The following is a 22,603-nucleotide window of genomic DNA, read 5'->3' on the forward strand; positions in this document are numbered from 1 at the left end:
GGCTGTTATAAAGGGGACGGTGATCAATTACTCTCCGTGTCCACCAAGGATAGGACAAATAATAGCCTTAATCTGCAGCAAGCGAGATTTAGGTTCGATATTAGCATAAATTTTCCAACTATAAAGATAGTTAAGCACTGGACTAGCCTTCCAAGGGAGGTTTTTAGGAACTGGTTAGACCAGGGGTGGGCAAACTTTTTGGCCTAAGAGCTGCATCGGGTTTCTGAAATTGTATGGAGTGCTGGTTAGGGGAATCATAGAATATCAGGGTTGGAAGGGACCTCAGGAGGTCATCTAGTCCAACCCCCTGCTCAAAGCAGGACCAATCCCCAATTAAATCATCCCAGCCAGGGCTTTGTCAAGCCTGACCTTAAAAACTTCTAAGGAAGGAGATTCTACCACCTCCCTAGGTAACGCATTCCAGTGCCTCCCCAAACAGCCAGGCATGGCCCGGCCCCTGCCCCCTATCTGACCCCCCCTGGGACTCCTGCCCCATCCAACACCCTCTGTTCCCTGACAGCTCCCTGTCCCAGTCCCCTGACCACTCCCAGAACCCCTGCCCCTAACTGCCCCCTGCCGCCCCATCCAACCGCCTCCTCCTTCCTGATTGCCCCCCCAGGACCCCTGACCCATCCAACCACCCCTTCTCCCTGACCGTCCCCAGACACCTCGCCCCAACTGCCTCCCCACCCCATCCAACGCCCCTCTCTCCTTCCTGAGTGCCCCCCTCCAGGACCCCTGCCTCCATTCAACCCCCCTGTTCCCCACCCTCTGACCATCCCGACCCCTATCCATGCCCCTGACCACCCCCTGAACTCTATCCAACCCCTGCTCCCTGCCCCCTTACTGCGCGGCCTGGAGCACTGGTGGCTGGCGGCACGGCTGCACCAGGACAAGCAGCCACGCCACGCAGCACAGAGCAACAGGTCAGGCCGGGTTCTGCAGCTGCGCTACCCAGAGCATTGCGCCGGCGGCAAGGTGAGGCTGTGGGGGAGGAGGGACAGCAGGGGAGGGGCCGGGGGCTAGCTTCCCAGGCCAGGAGCCGGGCAGGACGGTCCCACGGGCCAGATGTGGCCTGTGGGCTGTAGTTTGCCCACCTCTGGGTTAGACAAACACCTGTCAGGGATGGTCTAGATATACGTGGTTCTACCTCAGTGCAGGGGGCTGGATTAGGTGACCTCTCAAGATCATGAGCAGCCCCATAATTCTGTGGTCCTACACTTCCAATCTGTCATCTTTCTGGGGAGGGATTTTTGTTCCCTGAACAGTATGTTCTGAGTGTGGTAAATAACTGGGAGCTGAGAAAATACTTAATAATAACGCACCTCACAAGAACATATCCCCTTCTTGAATACCTTAAAGGCAGTTCATGACACACAGATACCAGATTGTAATATGTCCATACAGTACGTGCAGTTTGCTAGAAAACCAGGTGTAGTTCAGAAAATATTCAAGCACAAGGTAACAACACTCTTAAAGAAAAATGTAATGAGCAAGCTTTAATAAACAGAATATTTTCATGGAAAGACACTTAAATTACCTACAGTTTCTGTAATCCCCCTTTCTGTTACTGCATTTATTTGTGTTTGAATAGGTTTTCCTGCAGCCAACCAGTCGCTTTGCTGGATCCTGTAGAGGAGCCATAACCCTGCACACTTGTTTTGTGCTAGTATCATCCTTATTTAGACTTACGACTTCACTGCAGGATCAGGAAAGCAGAGAAGATTAGCAGTAAGGGAAGAAAGTGATAATTAGCAAAAATTGCATGGGATAATTGGAAATAGAATACGTGTCTGGGATGATGAAATACAGAGAAAATATTAACAAATTAATTCAAGAACCTTTAATGTTAGAAGGTACTTTGAAGATGAAAAGCACCATATATGTGCCTATTACTATTATTAAAGAGGGACAAGTAGTTAATATATGTTTACAGAGGTATAAAATAAGCCTATTTATTTTAACATGAGGAAGAAATTAAGATGCAGGCAAATACCATATACACTGTTACAAATTATGTACTTGTGGATTGTCTTTTCTTCCCCTTTGGGAAACTGTAGAAAAAAAATCTATAGGGTTATCAGCCAAATACGGAACTATAATATCATTAAAATCTCCAATTCAAGGATTGTTACAAGAGAGTTACAGCTACTCAGCTGATTTTGATACTGCAGCACTTTCATTACTAAAAACAATTTTAGCAGCTAAATAGGAAGGCACTTGCATTGCGTTTGCCATGTTAAATACACAATTTACCACATTTCTGCTCCTCATGGGATAACTTTTTTTTTTTGTTACTGATAAGGACCAACCAGAGGGGAAAATGTGAAAGACATTTTTAGTCCAAGTAGAAAACAGAGTATGAGAAACTGGCTAAAAGGGACGTTTAATGTTCTGCATCAGCTACCTGCTTCAATTATATTATTATCTGCCACATGTGTGAGCCTTAACTTTTTCTTAGATAAACTTCATAAATGATAATTTTGTATTTTCCTATCCAAAATTTAAAAGATACAAATAAACTCATTTTCTTCTTTAAAAAAAATTCAAAATGTTTACAGGTCCTTTGTTGCAATGGCTGCTTACTATGAAAATATTTCTAAGCTTGTAATATTCATTAGAATTTCTTGCTAAATGTTTACATCTGGGAGTAAAGTGCTTCTCAGTTTATAAACAATCATTTGAAGGAGACAAATAAATTAAATCTGCAGTAAATCACAAGCACAAAACAGGTTCCTAAACTGTTTAACCTTCTGCATTTCCAATGCAGATAAGTTTCAACAGCCCTTCTGTTGAATTTAGTTGCCATAGTAATTTGCCATAGTAGTTGCCATAGTAATACTTTCTAACCCTGAAATATGACTTTAATGGAATTCCTTCCAGTTTCTGTAGACTACAAACATCTACTACCCTTTTTAAAGAATCACTGTTCTTGATCTATTTGGATTTACCACATAATCTGAATATAGTAATGCTTATGAAACTCAAAACATATTTTCATTCCTAATCAATAGTTTAGGGCCCAGCCCATTGGTCTAGTAACAAATTCAGCTTCTGAAGGGAGGAGCAATTCACTCTATATTGACTCTCTATAGCCTACCTAAGAGAAGTGCTGCTGAACTTTGGAAGGATCCTCCTCTCCCAGCTGAAAAAATGGGATCACTCAAAGTGCCTTGAGGGAGGTAGCTAAAGAAGAATAGACAAAGATTGTGGAGGATCCTCCATCTTTCTCAAAAAAATGCAGGTTTAAATGAAGGGGAAGCTTAACTGACTGAATCTCTGTACCAAATTCAGCTTAATTCTGGTTTCTCTTTTGGGGACTCCTGATAATAGCAGCACCTTTGACCTTTTAGGTTTCACACTAAGGGAAGCTACTAGACAGCAATAGCAGCTAAACAATATGAGAACGGACAGCAATAGTGTAATGCTGATGTAGAAGAATGGTAACAAAAGAAGGCCCTCCACAATCTATGTTTATAGTTATAGTATTTAGGGACAAGACACCTTCACTAGTGACTAAGGCAGTATTTTGCTTCTTCAGCATTTGAGACTGAACATTTGTCTGTGGTTGCCTTGCATTACTTTGGGAGACAGTCATTTTTTTTGCACTTGTTTTAAAAAGTCTGATGTTAGGTTTAATGCTGAACATTCATCAAGAGGTTAAAAGGTTTATGAACTGTGAAATAAATACTGCTGTCCAGGGTGACTGAATGGACATTTCACTGGAGGCTGCTGTTAGGGCTGGTGAATCTTCCTGCAGTAGCAAATGCCTTTACATAAGCTAAACCCATATGTATCTGGTTTTAGTTTGGTCTATAAGGAGGCAGTGTGGTTTCTTTTGTCTTTTAAAGGGGGCGGGAAGATGGGAGGGGATATAGGTGGTGTAGCACTACCTCTTTAACGCTACACTACTCGAGGGTTCGCCTCTCTCAGAGGAATCCCTGGATGCCCCTTTAGAGTAGCTTTCCATCTGGTTTGTTCTGTTGCAGCAGCAAAAAGCTGGCAGAGTCCGAGTTGGGAAACTGATCCCATGTTTTCACAGTTCACTCTCATTACAACTGACTAATAATTTTATAATATGGAATAATATACTTTATATTTTAATTTACGCAATTACACAAACCAATTATATAACCATCATTTTCTGGCCCCAAAAGCTACCATTCATCTAAAACTGTTTAATAATGAGAATTATTAAAATTGGTTCTGCTGGAAGACAATAGAGGGTGGCACAGAGCTTAATTACAGAAAATAGTCAATTTCTTGCACTAATCTGAAAATATTGAAAAGGATATAATGATTAGCCAATTGAAAGATGATAGGCAAAGGAACTATAAACTTAGAAAGTATATAAATTAGTGATTAGTCCCCTAATCTTTTATGTTGTCAGGCCTCTGCAGATTTTTTATTCTTAAATTTTAATGTTTTTTAATTGGTATGAAAATGATGTAATTACTTCTCAATCACCAACTTCTAAGACATTCTGAGTACCATATTTTTCCTTTTTCTATGTAAGCTGTGATAGTTGGTTGAGGATATAAAAGCCCAAACTGAAGAGTGTGAACTGTTCACTGTACAAAGGTACTGACCGTAATATCATTGCTCATTGAACGTTCACCAGCAACATCTCTGGACTCAAATTCAGTGCAATTTCTATAGCAGTATTATCATAATTGCTAATGTTATGGTTAAGAATCTGTCAGGGTGTCTAACCCCTACACAGCTAACTTCAGTTTTATAATAGACATAATAGTTTTGTAGTTTCAACTTGTAACAGACACAAGTTTATCAGGAGGACAATAAATATTTCCTGAAATTTATAAGGTGCAGGAGTACTAAACTAAGTGGTTCACCAATTCTGCACTCATCCAAAAATAGCTCCACTTCTAAAAAATGCAAATGTACAGACAGTTAGTGTATAATGTGAATAAGAGGAGGACAGGACACGAGAGAAAATCCTTAAGTCTCAGACCTTTTCCTTGTGCTTTTACTGATATTTTCCTTCAGGTTGGATCAAAGTCTTAAATTTTCTTTTAATTAAAAAAGACAGAAAAAAAGAATCAATTGTTGCAAGGAGTTTCAATCTCACTGGCTAATCAGTCAGGTACTTGTCTTTACAGGGAGAGGGCACAGATCTAGTTTCTAGCAATACATGCCTGACTTTGTAGATCAGGTTTCAGAGTAACAGCCGTGTTAGTCTGTATTTGCAAAAAGAAAAGGAGTACTTGTGGCACCTTAGAGACTAACCAATTTATCTGAGCATAAGCTTTCGTGAGCTACAGCTCACTTCATCGGATGCATACTGTGGAAAGTGTAGAAGATCTTTTTATACACATAAAGCATGAAAAAATACCTCCTCCCACCCCACTCTCCTGCTGATAATAGCTTATCTAAAGTGATCACTCTCCTTACAATGTGTATGATAATCACGGTGGGCCATTTCCAGCACAAATCCAGGATTTAACAAGAACGTCTGGGGGTGGGGGGTAGGAAAAAACAAGGGGAAATAGGTTACCTTGCATAATGACTTAGCCACTCCCAGTCTCTATTCAAGCCTAAGTTAATTGTATCCAATTTGCAAATGAATTCCAATTCAACAGTTTCTTGCTGGAGTCTGGATTTGAAGTTTTTTTGTTGTAATATAGCAACTTTCATGTCTGTAATCGCATGACCAGAGAGATTGAAGTGTTCTCTGACTGGTTTATGAATGTTATAATTCTTGACATCTGATTTGTGTCCATTTATTCTTTTACGTAGAGACTGTCCAGTTTGACCAATGTACGTGACAGAGGGGCATTGCTGGCACATGGTGGCATATATCACATTGGTGGATGTGCAGGTGAACGAGCCTCTGATAGTGTGGCTGACGTTATTAGGCCCTGTGATGGTGTCCCCTGAATAGATATGTGGACACAGTTGGCAACGGGCTTTGTTGCAAGGATAGGTTCCTGGGTTAGTGGTTCTGTTGTGTGGTATGTGGTTGCTGGTGAGTATTTGCTTCAGGTTGGGGGGCTGTCTGTAGGCAAGGACTGGCCTGTCTCCCAAGATTTGTGAGAGTGTTGGGTCATCCTTCAGGATAGGTTGTAGATCCTTAATAATGCGTTGGAGGGGTTTTAGTTGGGGCTAAAGGTGACGGCTAGTGGCGTTCTGTTATTTTCTTTGTTAGACCTGTCCTGTAGTAGGTGACTTCTGGGAACTCTTCTGGCTCTATCAGTCTGTTTCTTCACTTCCGCAGGTGGGTCTTGTAGTTGTAAGAATGCTTGATAGAGATCTTGTAGGTGTTTGTCTCTGTCTGAGGGGTTGGAGCAAATGTGGTTGTATCGCAGAGCTTGGCTGTAGACGATGGATCGTGTGGTGTGGTCAGGGTGAAAGCTGGAGGCACGTAGGTAGGAATAGCGGTCAGTAGGTTTCCGGTATAGGGTGGTGTTTATGTGACCATCATTTATTAGCACTGTAGTGTCCAGGAAGTGGATCTCCACAATTTCAGCCCATGCACTTCGGCGGAAGCACTCTATGTAGAAGTCCAGTCTGCTGTTTCGACCTTCAGGAGGAGTCCAACTAGAATCCTTCTTTCTAAACTTTCTAAACTACTACATGCCACAAGGGGCCACAGCAATGGTTCCCTCAACCCACCCAGCAATATTGTTAACCTATCCAACTATACTCTCAGCCCAGCGGAAGCAGCTGTCCTATCTCGGGGCCTCTCCTTCTGCCCCTCCACCCCCACAAACATGATACAGTTCTGTGATGACCCAGAATCCTATTTTGGATGTCTCCGACTCAAGGAATATTTCCAACATACCTCTGAACAACATACTAATCCACAGAGACCTCCCTACCAACACTACAAAAAGAAGGATTCTAGGTGGACTTCTCCTGAAGGTCGAAACAGCAGACTGGACTTCTACATAGAGTGCTTCCGCCGACGTGCACGAGCTGAAATTGTGGAAAAGCAACATCACTTGCCCCATAACCTCAGCCGTGCGGAACACAATGCCATCCACAGCCTCAGAAACAACTCTGACATCATAATCAAAAAGGCTGACAAAGGAAGTGCTGTTGTCATAATGAATAGGTTGGAATATGAACAAGAGGCTGCTCGGCAGCTCTCCAACACCACTTTCTACAAGCCATTACCCTCTGATCCCACTGAGAGTTACCAAAAGAAACTACAGCATTTGCTCAAGAAACTCCCTGAAAAAGCACAAGATCAAATCCGCACAGACACACCCCTGGAACTTCGACCTGGAATATTCTGTCTACTACCCAAGATCCATAAACCTGGAAATCCTGGGTGCCCCATCATCTCAGGCATTGGCACCCTGACAGCAGGATTGTCTGGCTATGTAGACTCCCTCCTCAGGCCCTACGCTACCAGCACTCCCAGCTACCTTCGAGACACCACTGACTTCCTGAGGAAACTACAATTCATCGGTGATCTTCCTGATAACACCATCCTGGCCACTATGGATGTAGAAGCCCTCTACACCAACATTCCACACAAAGATGGACTACAAGCCGTCAAGAACACTATCCCCGATAATGTCATGGCTAACCTGGTGGCTGAACTTTGTGACTTTGTCCTTACCCATAACTATTTTACATTTGGGGACAATGTATACCTTCAGATCAGCGGCACTGCTGTGGGTACCCGCATGGCCCCACAGTATGCCAACATTTTTATGGCTGACTTAGAACAACGCTTCCTCAGCTCTCGTCTCCTAATGCCCCTACTCTACTTGCGCTATATTGATGACATCTTCATCATCTGGACCCATGGAAAAGAAGCCCTTGAGGAATTCCACCATGATTTCAACAATTTCCATCCCACCATCAACCTCAGCCTGGTCCAGTCCACACAAGAGATCCACTTCCTGGACACTACAGTGCTAATAAATGATGGTCACATAAACACCACCCTATACCGGAAACCTACTGACCGCTATTCCTACCTACGTGCCTCCAGCTTTCACCCTGACCACACCACACGATCCATCGTCTACAGCCAAGCTCTGCGATACAACCACATTTGCTCCAACCCCTCAGACAGAGACAAACACCTACAAGATCTCTATCAAGCATTCTTACAACTACAAGACCCACCTGCGGAAGTGAAGAAACAGACTGATAGAGCCAGAAGAGTTCCCAGAAGTCACCTACTACAGGACAGGTCTAACAAAGAAAATAACAGAACGCCACTAGCCGTCACCTTTAGCCCCAACTAAAACCCCTCCAACGCATTATTAAGGATCTACAACCTATCCTGAAGGATGACCCAACACTCTCACAAATCTTGGGAGACAGGCCAGTCCTTGCCTACAGACAGCCCCCCAACCTGAAGCAAATACTCACCAGCAACCACATACCACACAACAGAACCACTAACCCAGGAACCTATCCTTGCAACAAAGCCCGTTGCCAACTGTGTCCACATATCTATTCAGGGGACACCATCACAGGGCCTAATAACGTCAGCCACACTATCAGAGGCTCGTTCACCTGCACATCCACCAATGTGATATATGCCACCATGTGCCAGCAATGCCCCTCTGTCACGTACATTGGTCAAACTGGACAGTCTCTACGTAAAAGAATAAATGGACACAAATCAGATGTCAAGAATTATAACATTCATAAACCAGTCAGAGAACACTTCAATCTCTCTGGCCACGCGATTACAGACATGAAAGTTGCTATATTACAACAAAAAAACTTCAAATCCAGACTCCAGCAAGAAACTGTTGAATTGGAATTCATTTGCAAATTGGATACAATTAACTTAGGCTTGAATAGAGACTGGGAGTGGCTAAGTCATTATGCAAGGTAACCTATTTCCCCTTGTTTTTTCCTACCCCCCCCCCCAGACGTTCTCGTTAAATCCTGGATTTGTGCTGGAAATGGCCCACCGTGATTATCATACACATTGTAAGGAGAGTGATCACTTTAGATAAGCTATTACCAGCAGGAGAGTGGGTTTGTGGGAGGGAGGGGTGAGAAAACCTGGATTTGTGCTGGAAATGGCCAACTTGTTTATCATACACATTGTAAGGAGAGTGATCACTTTAGATAAGCTATTATCAGCAGGAGAGTGGGGTGGGAGGAGGTATTTTTTCATGCTTTATGTGTATAAAAAGATCTTCTACACTTTCCACAGTATGCATCCGATGAAGTGAGCTGTAGCTCACGAAAGCTTATGCTCAGATAAATTGGTTAGTCTCTACGGTGCCACAAGTACTCCTTTTCTTTTTGCAAATACAGACTAACACGGCTGTTACTCTGAAACCTGATCTACAAAGTCAGGCATGTATTGCTAGAAACTAGATTTAGAAACTTTTTCTAAACTCTAGAAAAAGAGTGCCTTGTTCCTGTTTCTTATTCTACTTTCAAAGTGGATTATGCTGAACTAGACCAAGGCTCTCTTATTCTGGAATAAGAGTGTATGCACATAGAACTATCCCAGAATAGCTATTTGGAATAATTCAATATATAGACAAGCCCTAAGAAAATCAGGTAGTGTTCTTGTATGTTGTCAGGAACTGCATTTGTGTCTTATATGACATTTTATAAGAGAGGTTTCTAAATTTACAGTGCTTGTGGATGAAGCTGGAAATCTTGGCACCCTCAGAGGTTAGCAATAGCTGATCTACAAAAAGAAAAGGAGTACTTGTGGCACCTTAGAGACTAACCAATTTATCTGAGCATAAGCTTTCGTGAGCTACAGCTCACTTCATCGGATGCATACTGTGGAAAGTGTAGAAGATCTTTTTATATACACATAAAGCATGAAAAAATACCTCCTCCCATCCCACTCTCCTGCTGGTAATAGCTTATCTAAAGTGCGAATACAGACTAACACGGCTGTGACTCTGAAACCTATTGCACTTTAAATTCCCACCCTATCTTAATCCAAATTAACTTTCACATGTAGACAATCCCTTCGTGTGAAAACAATCAGCTCAATCGGGTAAATCTACACTGTAGGTAATAGTAAGCCTCCCACCCTGTGTAGACAGAGTCAGGCTAGTGGGGCTTGAGCTAGCGTGCTAAAAATAGCAGTATGGACATTGTGGCTTGAGCTTGAGTTCAGGCTCTCTAGCCTAGGGTGTCAGAATCCATCCTAACTGCAGTGAAGACATACCCTAAGAGTGGGCATATAATTTTAAGATGACTCTCTCCTTTCTTCAGTTGCTGCTATCATTTTTATCTAATAACATGTGTATTACAGAGCATCTAGCTGCTCCATAGTTAATGCTGAAACTAATTTTCTGTTTTAATACAGTAGACTTTTTTTCTGCTTTTTATAACTTTTTTTAATTCTTACTTTTGTATTTTGGTGCTATCCATACAGATGTACAAGGCAGTCATTTGACATCATTGACAGGTTTCAGAGTAACAGCCGTGTTAGTCTGTATTCGCAAAAAGAAAAGGAGTACTTGTGGCACCTTAGAGACTAATCAATTTATTTGAGCATAAGCTTTCGTGAGCTACAGCTCACGAAAGCTTATGCTCAAATAAATTGGTTAGTCTCTAAGGTGCCACAAGTACTCCTTTTCATTTGACATCATGTAACTTTTACTTTTGTTCTGATATTATATTACTGTATTTTGACATAGAATTTGATAGATGTTGAGAAATTAAACATACTATGTTACATTGGAACAAAAATAAAAAACAAATAGATAAATACTAAAATATCCCCAATGATACAATTACTGACCAGGAAATGTTTCACATTTCAGAGTTGATTTACAAGAAAGCAATTTTATCTGTAAGGCTGCTGAAGCCTCATTGCTACTGGGTCTTTAGAGAAGAAGAATCCCCTTACCGTATTGATCCAATCATGAATGGCTGTGCTAGCTGTACCACAATAGCACCACTGCCTAGCTGATGACACGTGTACCCGGAATCCCAGTCATAATTCTTTGTATCTCCATTCAACAAGGCATTGCGACTTCGACTTACACCCTCAATCACACTGGCACAATCTGCAATTGTTGCAACATTTTCAGCGGGAACTGTAAATTAAAACACAATGAGAGCAAACGTGATCAAATGGACAGCAAATGAGTTATCCAGTGTTAACAATTTTTATTTCTGGTGAAGAATAAAAAATAAGCATAGAATTATCGCTAACACAGGGAGCTATGGATCTGTTTCATAGCATAAATTAAAAACATGTGTGATCTCTGAACCCAAGCAGTAAAATTTTTACAGCACTGATTCCAGCGTAGTCGTGTGACAAAATAAGAATTGATAACTAACATTCGGGGATAACTAACATTTGGGATATCATAGTTGGGACATTAACATTCTGCTTCCTTTCCTGTTGGTGTGAAAGGACCCTGTTGATAGTTTCCGCTAGACAAGCATGCCCAGGCTCAGGCAGCGTGAATGGAATGCCAATAACAGGAGCATTCCCCAACTAATCAAGCAGAGGCAGGTAGGGGCAAAAATAAAATCCTGCATAGAAGTTATGTCTCTTGGCAAGGAGAGGAAAAAAGAGACCATATGGACCTTAACTTAATGGGAGTGGAGGAAAAGAGAGTAGATGCTATTTTCCCTCCTGGGGGTAGTGTTGCAGTATTATGAGATTTTTGTTTTCTTTTTTACACGGACTTTTATCCAAAACTCATTTTGGATCATGTGTCCATTTATATGTGACTGCAAAAATGCCACTGCACCACTGCTATCAAAAAATAAAAGAGTTTACTGGAGAATATGGGGCCCAGCTAATACAATAATTATAATTATTAATAAAATACCTATCTCTTATGTAGTAGAACTGCAATTATTTGAATGTCACAGCAACTGTGAATAAGTTCAAAAAATTGAGGAAACCTTCATTGTAATGAATGGATGACTGAGATGACAACAGAGAGTTTCAGATAATCAAGGTTAGACTGCAATTCTATAACAAACTAAAAGCTGGAATTCAAATATTTTCTGTAATGTTTTTAGAGGTTTAGGAAGCTTACAAACTCATTTGTGTCAGAATAAAACAATGTTTGAGTATTAGGGGCATTTTCCTCTGATTCAGGAAAGACATCTTCTTAGAGATTGCAAAAAGAAAAGGAGTACTTGTGGCACCTTAGAGACTAACCAATTTATTTGAGCATGAGCTTTCGTGAGCTACAGCTCACTTCATCAGATGCATACCGTGGAAACTGCAGCAGACTTTATATACACACAGAGAATATGAAACAATACCTCCTCCCACCCCACTGTCCTGCTGGTAATAGCTTATCTAAAGTGATCAACAGGTGGGCCATTTCCAGCTGGAAATTTCCAGTGCTGGAAATGGCCCACCTGTTGATCACTTTAGATAAGCTATTACCAGCAGGACAGTGGGGTGGGAGGAGGTATTGTTTCATATTCTCTGTGTGTATATAAAGTCTGCTGCAGTTTCCACGGTATGCATCTGATGAAGTGAGCTGTAGCTCACGAAAGCTCATGCTCAAATAAATTGGTTAGTCTCTAAGGTGCCACAAGTACTCCTTTTCTTTTTGTGAATATAGACTAACACGGCTGTTCCTCTGAAACCTGTTCTTAGAGATTGTTCCTTTGCATGGACTGGTTCTTTTCCTACTTATTCTATTCTGTTTAGGACTGCATGCTCAGTGGACTCCAATATGTTTCATCCTTCTGAAACAGCTTCTCCACCTTTCCAGAGCAAACATAGCTCATTACAGTAATAGTTTATTTATGGATAGAGGCCATTTAAGCAATTTCCCCAAAGATCAAAACAATAATAACGTGAAGGCTTTTAACTCCTCTCGGAGCATGTTGACAGGATGGGGTGGGCTTGTGTGTGCACGGGTGCTTTTCTCTACACTGTGTTCTACAAAGTGCTTTCACAAAAAGCTCTTATTTCTTGAATTCCCCAGTATTTACCTTAAGCAACGGTTAAGCGGGTATAGTGCTCTCTTAACTAGTTCCTTTCTATAATTCATTTGGCCTAAAAGCTGCTGTCAAGTTTTCAAACTTCATCTTGACAGTAAAGAGACAAATACATACACTTTTACATTTATAAAGATGGCAGAAATCCCTTCATTAAAGATATACTATTCAAGTCCAGCACCTTCTTAACAGTCGACACAGGAGTCTTAAGATATTCCTTCTTTCTTTAGCTAAACCTTTCATATTTTTATCTAACACCACTGCAAATGCAAAAAACAATGCTAAAGGAATGCCTGGATTGCAAAATGAAGCTCTCAAGTTTGGAAATGCAAAAATTAAAGTTGTTTGCTGAACCGTAACCATTTGCATGTATGTATTATGATACACAGTTTAATTATATGATAATATATTATTTTTGACAGGGCCATTGCCTCCTTTAGTATGCAGATGAGATATTACGCAGTGAATAAAGCAGCTGTTCAGTTTTTTATTTTATATATATATAGCCTCACTATATGAATAGGTGGTGCCTTGCCTTATTTACTGCACACAAATAACCCTTTCCCTGTTTTGCTACACTCAATCTAACATGTACTGTGAGTCCATATAATCCTGCATCCCTTCATAAGCATTTTCACTTATTATACAGCATGACGAATGCCTCTTTCCATATTCATCTTCATATATTAGTCCTGTCTTCACTGTAGTGTTAGCTCAACTTATCAACACTTGAGATAACTCCTCTTGAGTTAATCTAGCTCAACTGAGAGTGGTCACACTATAAAACAGCACTCAAATTGCACAGAGTGTTTAGATTAGCAGAACAGAGCAATTGTCAGCAGCTCTCAGCTTTAACCCATACCTTCTGAGAGGCCAGCTAGCTCAAGTTTAAAGCATCACTTAACTCAAACTAGAGATTTTTGTATGTGAAAAGGGGTCACCTTAGGGGGCAACATACTGAAGACTGTTCCACTGTGTGGAAAAATGCTGGGCTTCTTCACATCCCTGCCTCATTCCACAAGTACCCTCACAAATCGTATTCCATATGTACATACACATTTAAAATAAAATATCTCCACCTGACTTTCTTACATATTCCTGTGCATAAGCAATTGTTCAGAGATCATGTACTGCCTGAAAATTTTCTAATCTGTTTACATACATGTGTATGTGCAGTGCCAATAATAAATAATAGAAAGGATGTGCACATACACAAAATAAACTTTGTTAACTCTTACAACTAAAGCAAAGCAAAACTGACTTTTCTCAGACCTCTAAAAGGCACATCATGACCTAATGTCCCATTCAAGTTCCTATTTTTTTTTTTTTTTTTTTTTTACCAGCGCAGGCTGAAGTACTATACCTAAAAAAAAGGGGGAGAAGGGTGAAATGTTTCATAATGGCAAAAGTGTACAGTACTTCTTCAGTACTGAAAACAGTTGAACCATTTTTGCTCAGGCCTTCAAAACAAAAATTCAACCCAACCTATTCCCAATTCCTCACACTAGAACTAAGAACAAATGTGCAAAATTTCAACCCAAAGAGTAAAAACTAAAGTTATGAGCAAATGAAAAAGATCCTTTAGAATTGGACCACTAGTGTAACTATTGTAACACCACAACCTTAACTCTGCCCCACTAGGAATGCCACCTGTTCAGTGCCACCTTTTCCAAATTACCCCCTCCCACCTCAGCCAGGTACTCCCCTCCTCAACTTTCCCTCCAGCATGCTCCTTTCCCTCAAGTATCAGTTCCAAATATTATTAATTGTGGGTGTTTTGTATAGGGGGTACTGGAAGGTTGGTGTCCCTAAGGAGACAGAGTTAAGATTGTGGCTTGTGATCGGTAGCATATTTTAGCTGTGGTGGTACTAAGATGTGAGCTTCGGGCGGAGGAGTAGAGGTTGGCTATCTTTTCATTTCCTTGCTTTTTTGGTTTTGTGAGGTATATTATGTGTGTAGCAACTGCTTAAAAATGAACAGGATCTGGCGAGGCCAAAGTGGCAAGTGTGGATTGTGGTTGGGGATATGAGGAAGGGCAACCCCAAGTATTGCCAAATGCAAGCATTTAACACCATGAAACAGATCCCCCAAAACTCATGAGACTGGATTAAACTGGTAGATGTATATTTATTTATTTTAAATCACATTTTTTGTTTGTTTCCTCTTTTTGAGTTGAGGACTATGTCTTCACTGGAGCGTTAACGCTGGTGGTCAGCACCTGGTCCTAAGTACCCACATTACAAAGCCACAACTGAGTTACTTGTCCTCACTGGTGCTGTGTACACACTTGTATATTGCTAGGATATTTGGGAGGCGTATCCCATGTTACTTTGCACTGCTGCAAGCTCAGCCGCCCTATGATACTTTCCCAGTGAATTCTGGGAGCCTTGTCTGTTTTTCTGGGCACATGACGGGAATTAAGGGAAGGCAGTGGATGACTATCAGCTCTCAGCTGATTTAGCCTGCATCCTCTCTGCAAGGTGGGCATGTTGCCTCACTTGGGCTTTAACTGATAGCCTTAGATGAGCCAGCAAACCCAGGTTGAAAACACCACCAAACTTGGCTGAGAGGGTTTGGTGTGTGGACAGGAGGGGAGGGATCAGTGCAAAACCGAAGTAAAAACTCTGCAGAGAAGACATAGCCTGTAGCGAGAAGTACCCACCCCCAGTGAGTGTGGGATCATTTCAGGCTCAAAAGCCAAGTTTAAATGCATTAACGCAATCCTCCCTGTTGGCTCCTGGAAGGGGGATTCAATTTACTGTCTTCTAATTCTGTCCTTCTACATCCCTTGTCCCTATAACTGGTTTCAGAGTAACAGCCTTGTTAGTCTGTATTCGCAAAAAGAAAAGGAGTACTTGTGGCACCTTAGAGACTAACAAATTTATTTGGGCATGAGCTTTCGTGAGCTACAGCTCACTTCATCGGATGCATTCAGTGGAAAATACAGTGGGAAGATTTATATACATAGAGAACATGAAACAATGGGTGTTACCATACACATTGTATTGAGAGTGATCACTTAAGGTGAGCTATTACCAGCAGGAGAGCGCGGGGGGGGGGATGGACCTTTTGTAGTGATAATCAAGGTGGGCCAAGTTGTCAACTGCTGGAAATGGCTCACCTTGATTATCACTACAAAAGGTTTCTCTCCCCCCCGCCCCGCCCCGCCGCTCTCCTGCTGGTAATAGCTCACCTTAAGTGATCACTCTCGTTACAGTGTGTATGGTAACACCCATTGTTTCATGTTCTCTATGTATATAAATCTCCCCACTGTATTTTCCACTGAATGCATCCGATGAAGTGAGCTGAAGCTCACGAAAGCTTATGCCCAAATAAATTTGTTAGTCTCTAAGGTGCCACAAGTACTCCTTTTCTTTTTGTCCCTATAACTGTCTCCCTTTCACCTGATCCTCCCTGCCCACCCCTGCCTGTCTTTCTCCCTAATTTATCTCGTCTTCTGTCCCACTCATATGCCCTCACTATGATCTCCCATAATCCCGTCTTCCACATTTCTAATATCCATTTACTCTGCAGAGGTGCAAGTTGGATTCACTCCTTTTCAGAAAAATGGAAGGCAGTGACCATCTTAGCTACCTGCAACACAAACTTTCTTCTGCACAGGCTTTAGAGAAACACAACCCTCTGAACTGAGGGCAGCCTGTGGTCTCCGTCCACAGAGAACAATGTGAGATGGTAATCTTGTTGAAAAAAAGCTATTTATTTTATTTTTATTTATTTTAATTTTATAGTTGCGAACCGAGTGAGTGGCGAACAGAGGACAGGCAAACAGAGGGAGTTTGCCTGGGGGTAGTTCCCACAGAGTGTTTTTGCCTTTCAGGCTTCTGTGAGCAGTAAATACAACATCTGAAGAGGCTCTTAGAAGGAAGACATTATGGATAATGAGCGACCAGCTGTTGTGACCTGGACAGGATGTGCCATGTTTGTCAGAGGATAGAAGCAACTTCGTCTGTACGAAGTGCAAGCAGGTCTCGATAGTGGAAGACAAGATTAAAGGACTAGAGACCCAAGCATCAACCCTGCATTACATCAGAGAAAATGAAGACTTTCTGGATAGAAGCCAGCATTTGGTACTGCAGGCACAACATGCTTTGAAAACTCGTGGCGAACCGGGGAAGTCCCGGATGACTGGAAAAAGGCTAATGTAGTGCCAATCTTTAAAAAAGGGAAGAAGGAGGATCCTGGGAACTACAGGCCAGTCAGCCTCACTTCAGTCCCTGGAAAAATCATGGAGCAGGTCCTCAAAGAATCAATCCTGAAGCACTTGCATGAGAGGAAAGTGATCAGGAACAGCCAGCATGGATTCACCAAGGGAAGGTCATGCCTGACTAATCTAATCGCCTTCTATGATGAGATTACTGGTTCTGTGGATGAAGGGAAAGCAGTGGATGTATTGTTTCTTGACTTTAGCAAAGCTTTTGACACGGTCTCCCACAGTATTCTTGTCAGCAAGTTAAGGAAGTATGGGCTGGATGAATGCACTACAAGGTGGGTAGAAAGCTGTCTAGATTGTCGGGCTCAACGGGTAGTTATCAATGGCTCCATGTCTAGTTGGCAGCCGGTATCAAGTGGAGTGCCCCAAGAGTCGGTCCTGGGGCCGGTTTTGTTCAATATCTTCATAAATGATCTGGAGGATGGTGTGGATTGCACTCTCAGCAAATTTGCGGATGATACTAAACTGGGAGGAGTGGTAGATACGCTGGAGGGGAGGGATAGGATACAGAAGGACCTAGACAAATTGGAGGATTGGGCCAAAAGAAATCTGATGAGGTTCAATAAGGATAAGTGCAGGGTCCTGCACTTAGGACGGAAGAACCCAATGCACAGCTACAGACTAGGGACCGAATGGCTAGGCAGCAGTTCTGCGGAAAAGGACCTAGGGGTGACAGTGGACGAGAAGCTGGATATGAGTCAGCAGTGTGCCCTTGTTGCCAAGAAGGCCAATGGCATTTTGGGATGTATAAGTAGGGGCATAGCGAGCAGATCGAGGGACGTGATCGTTCCCCTCTATTCGACATTGGTGAGGCCTCATCTGGAGTACTGTGTCCAGTTTTGGGCCCCACACTTCAAGAAGGATGTGGATAAATTGGAGAGAGTCCAGCGAAGGGCAACAAAAATGATTAGGGGTCTGGAACACATGACTTATGAGGAGAGGCTGAGGGAGCTGGGATTGTTTAGCCTGCAGAAGAGAAGAATGAGGGGGGATTTGATAGCTGCTTTCAACTACCTGAAAGGGGGTTCCAAAGAGGATGGCTCTAGACTGTTCTCAATGGTAGCAGATGACAGAACGAGGAGTAATGGTCTCAAGCTGCAGTGGGGGAGGTTTAGATTGGATATTAGGAAAAACTTTTTCACTAAGGGGGTGGTGAAACACTGGAATGCGTTACCTAGGGAGGTGGTAGAATCTCCTTCCTTAGAGGTTTTTAAGGTCAGGCTTGACAAAGCCCTGGCTGGGATGATTTAACTGGGAATTGGTCCTGCTTCGAGCAGGGGGTTGGACTAGATGACCTTCTGGGGTCCCTTCCAACCCTTATATTCTATGATTCTATGATTCTATAAGAATCAGAGAGGGCAGTGCAGAATGGGGAAGAAAACTGGCAGCATATGACCTCCGGAAGAAGAAAGAGGAGAACCCATGTACTTCAATGAAGATAGAGGTAAGAAACTGTTTTCAGGCTCTCTGCACAGGTACTACGGCGGAGAATGGTTTGGAAGAGTTATCCAAAGGAAGGGATCAGAAGGAGACCCCACTGATCGGAAAACATGGGATGCATTGTCCTAGGGATGGGGGTTCCACGACCACCACTCTCAAGAGGAGGAGACAGGTGGTGGTGGTCAGGGACTCCCTCCTAAGGGGGATGGAGTCATCCATCTGCAGTCCAGACCAGGAAACTCAAGAAGTGTGCTTCTTGCCTGGAGCTAGAATTCGGGATGTGACAGAGTGTCTGCCGAGACTGATCAAGCCCTCGGACTGCTACCCCTTCCTACTTCTCTACATGGGCACCAATGATACTGCCAAGAATGACCTTGAGTGGGTCACTGCAGACTACGTGGCTCTGGGAAGAAGGATAAAGGATTTTGAGGTGCAAGTCCTGTTCTTGTCCATCCTCCCTGTTGAAGGAAAAGGCCCAGGTAGGGACCATCGAATTGTGGAAGTAAATGCGTGGTTACGCAGGTGGTGGCGGGGAGAGGGCTTTGGATTCTTTGACCATGGGATGTTGTTCCACGAAGAAGGATTGGGGGAAGGATTGCTAGGAAGAGATGGGATTCACCTAACAAAGACAGGAAAGAGCCTCTTCAAAGGCTTGCTAACCTGGTGAGGAGGGCTTTAAACTAAGTTTGGCAGGAGATGGTGACTTAAGCCCAGAGGTAAGTGGGGAAGTGGGACACCAGGAGGAAACACAAGGAGGAGGGTGCAACAGGGGAGGCTCCTGATTCATACTGAGAAAGTAGGGCAATCGACTAGTTATCTTAGATGCTTGACACAAGAAGCCTGGGAAACAAGCAGGAAGAATTGGAAGTCCTCGCATGATCAAGGAACTGTGATTGGAATAACAGAGACTTGGTGGGGTAACTCACATGACTGGAGCACTGTCATGGATGGGTGTAAACTGTTCAGGAAGAACAGGTGGGAGAGAAAAGGAGGAGGAGTTGCACTGTATGTAAGAGAGCAGTATGATTGCTCAGAGCTCCAGTATGAAAATGGAGAAAAGCCTGTTCAGAGTCTATGGGTTAAGTTTAGAGGCGAGACCAACAAGTGTGATGTTGTGGTGGGCATCTACGATAGACCACCAGACCAGGAGGATGATGTAAACGAGGCTTTCTTCGGACAACTTACAGAAGTTTCCAGATCGCAGGCCCTGGTTCTCATGGGGGACTTCAATCACCCTGACATCTGCTGGGAGAGCAATAAGCAGTGCAGAGACAATCCAGGAAGTTTTTGGAGAGTGTTGGGGACAACTTCCTGGTGCAAGTGCTGGAGGAACCAACTAGGGGCCATGCTCCTCTTGACCTGCTGCTCACAAACAGGTAAGAATTGATAGGGGAAGTAGAAGTGAGTGGCAACCTGGGCAGCAGTGACCATGAGATGGTCGAGTTCAGGATCCTGACAAAAAGAAGAAAGAAAAGCAGCAGAATATGGACCCAGGACTTCAGAAAAGCAGACTTTGACTTCCTCAGGGAACTGATGGGCAGGATCCCCTGGGAGGCTAATTTGAGGCGGAAAGTAGTCCAGGGTAGCTGCCTGTATTTTAAAGAAGCCCTATTGATGACGCAGGAACAAATCAACAGAATATGCAGAAAGAATAGCAAATATGGCAGGCGACCAGCTTGGCTTAACAGAAAAATCTTCAGTGAGCTTAAACACAAAAAGGAAGCTTACAAGAAGTGGAAACTTGGACAGATGACTAGGAAGGAGTATAAAAATATTGCTCAAGCATGCTGAGATGTAATCAGGAAGGCCAAACCAAAACTGAAGTTGCAACTAGCAAGGGATGTGAAGGATAACAAGAAGGGTTTCTACAGGTATGTTAGCAACAAGAAGGTCAGGGAAAGTGTGAGACCCTTACTGAATGGGGGAGGTAAACTAGTGACAGATGATGTGGAAAAAGCTGAAGTACTCAATGCTTTTTTTGCCTTGGTCTTCACAGACAAGGCCAGCTCCCAGACTGCTGGACTGGGCAGTGCAGTATGGGGAGGAGGTGAAAGAACAAGTTAGGGACTTTAGAAAAGCTGGACATGCACAAGTCCATGGGTCCAGATCTAATGCATCTGAGGGTGCTGAGGGAGTTGGCTGATGTGATTGCAGAGCCATTGGCCATTATCTTTGAAAACTTGTGGCAATCAGGGGAGGTCCCGGACGACTGGAAAAAAGCAAATATAGTGCCCATCTTTTAAAAAGGGAAGAAGGAGAATCCAAGGAACTACAGACCAGGCAGCCTCACCTCAGTCCCTGGAAAAATCATGGAGCAGATCCTCAAGGAATCCATTTTGAAACCCTTGGAGGCAAGGAAGGTGATCAGGAACAGTCAACATGGATTCACCAAGGGCAAGTCATGCCTGACCAACCTGACTGCCTTCTATGGCGAGATACTGGCTCTGTGGATATGGGGAAAGCGGTGGACATGATATATCTTAACTTTAGCAAAGCTTTCGATACGGTCTCCCACAGTATTCTTGCCAACAAGTTAAAAAAGTATGGATTGGATGAATGGACTAAAAGGTGGATAGAAAGCTGGCTAGATTGTTGGGCTCAACGGGTAGTGATCAATGGCTCCATGTCTAGTTGGCAGCCGGTATCAAGTGGAGTGCCCCAGGAGTTGGTCCTGGGGCTGGTTTTGTTCAACATCTTCATTAATGATCTGGATGATGGGATGAATTGCACCCTCAGCAAGTTCGCACATGATACTAAACTGGAGGGAGAGGAAGATACGCTGGAGGGTAGGGATAGGGTCCTGAGTGACCTAGAAAAATTGGAGGATTGGGCCAAAATAAATCTGATGAGGTTCAACAAGGACAAATGCAGAGTCCTGTACTTACGACCGAAGAATCCCATACATTGCTACAGGCTGGGGACCGACTGGCTAAGCGACAGTTCTTGAGAAAAGGACCTGGGGATTTCAGTGGACGAGAAGCTGGATATGAGTCAACAGTGTGCCCTTGTTGCCAAGAAGGCTAACAGCATATTGGGCTTCATTAGTAGGAGCACTGCGAGCAGATCGAGGGAAGTGATTATTCCCCTCTATTCGGCACTAGTGAGGCTACATCTGGAGTATTGTGTCCAGTTTTGGGCACCCCACTACAGAAAGGATGTGGACAAATTGGAGAGAGTCCAGCAGAGGGCAACGAAAATGATTAAGGGGCTGGGGCACATGATTTATGAGGAGAGGCTGAGGGAACTTGGCTTATTTAGTCTGCGGGGAAAAAGGAGTGGGGGTGGGGGGGATTTGATAGCAGCCTTCAACTAACTGAAGGGGGGTTCCAAAGAGGATGCAGCTAGGCTGTTCTCAGTGGTAGCAGATGACAGAACAAGGAGCAGTGGTCTCAAGTTATAGTGGGAGAGGTCTAGGCTGGTTATTAGGAAACACTATTTCACTAGGAGGATGGTGAAGCACTGGAATGGGTTACCTAGGGAGGTGGTGGAATCTCCATCCTTAGAGGTTTTTAAGGCCTGGCTTGACAAAGCCCTGGCTGGGATGATTTAGTTGGGGTTGGTCCTGCTTTGAGCAGGGGCTTGGACTAGATGACCTCCTGAGGTCTCTTCCAACCCTAATCTTCTATGATTCTATGATTAATTTATCTGAAATAGAAAATTTTATGTGCCAGCCCCTGATGAAGGACAAACTTTCAGTGATGAAGAGTAATGGCAAAATATTGTCCTTTATGCTAAATATTTATTTTCTGAAACTACCCTCTGCACTAGATCTACTCAAAATTCATTACTTTACCAATTTTGTGTAGCTAATAGTGGGGGGGGGGCTTGTGTCCTCCCCTACCCCCCAAGAAATCCGTTGACTAAAAGGCTAAATGGTCAAAAATAAATTTCTCTTGGAGACCAATTTCAAACACTTCATATTAAAAATGTGTGAAAAGAAACCAAAGAAGAACTACACAGAAAATTCTGAGGGCATAATAAACTAACACTGAAATTTCACATGGAAAGACCACTAGAAGGAGGTAAAAACAGAA

At 43.0% G+C, this 22,603-nt stretch overlaps 1 protein-coding gene across 4 annotated transcripts in view; it reads right to left on the reverse strand.

The window, feature by feature from the left end:
• The window catches only part of BTBD9 (BTB domain containing 9), a 308,026-nt gene that overhangs the window by 93,309 nt on the left and 192,114 nt on the right, over nucleotides 1–22,603 (reverse strand). For all 4 annotated transcript variants that reach the window (XM_048843484.2, XM_048843485.2, XM_075127030.1 and 1 more), the window contains one exon: nucleotides 10,826–11,015. In XM_048843484.2, the coding sequence (XP_048699441.1) occupies nucleotides 10,826–11,015 (190 nt within the window). The remainder of the gene's footprint in view (nucleotides 1–10,825; nucleotides 11,016–22,603) is intronic.

Source organism: Caretta caretta, chromosome 3, assembly GCF_965140235.1.
Source record: "Caretta caretta isolate rCarCar2 chromosome 3, rCarCar1.hap1, whole genome shotgun sequence".
In the NCBI taxonomy this organism is placed as follows: Eukaryota; Metazoa; Chordata; order Testudines; family Cheloniidae; genus Caretta; species Caretta caretta.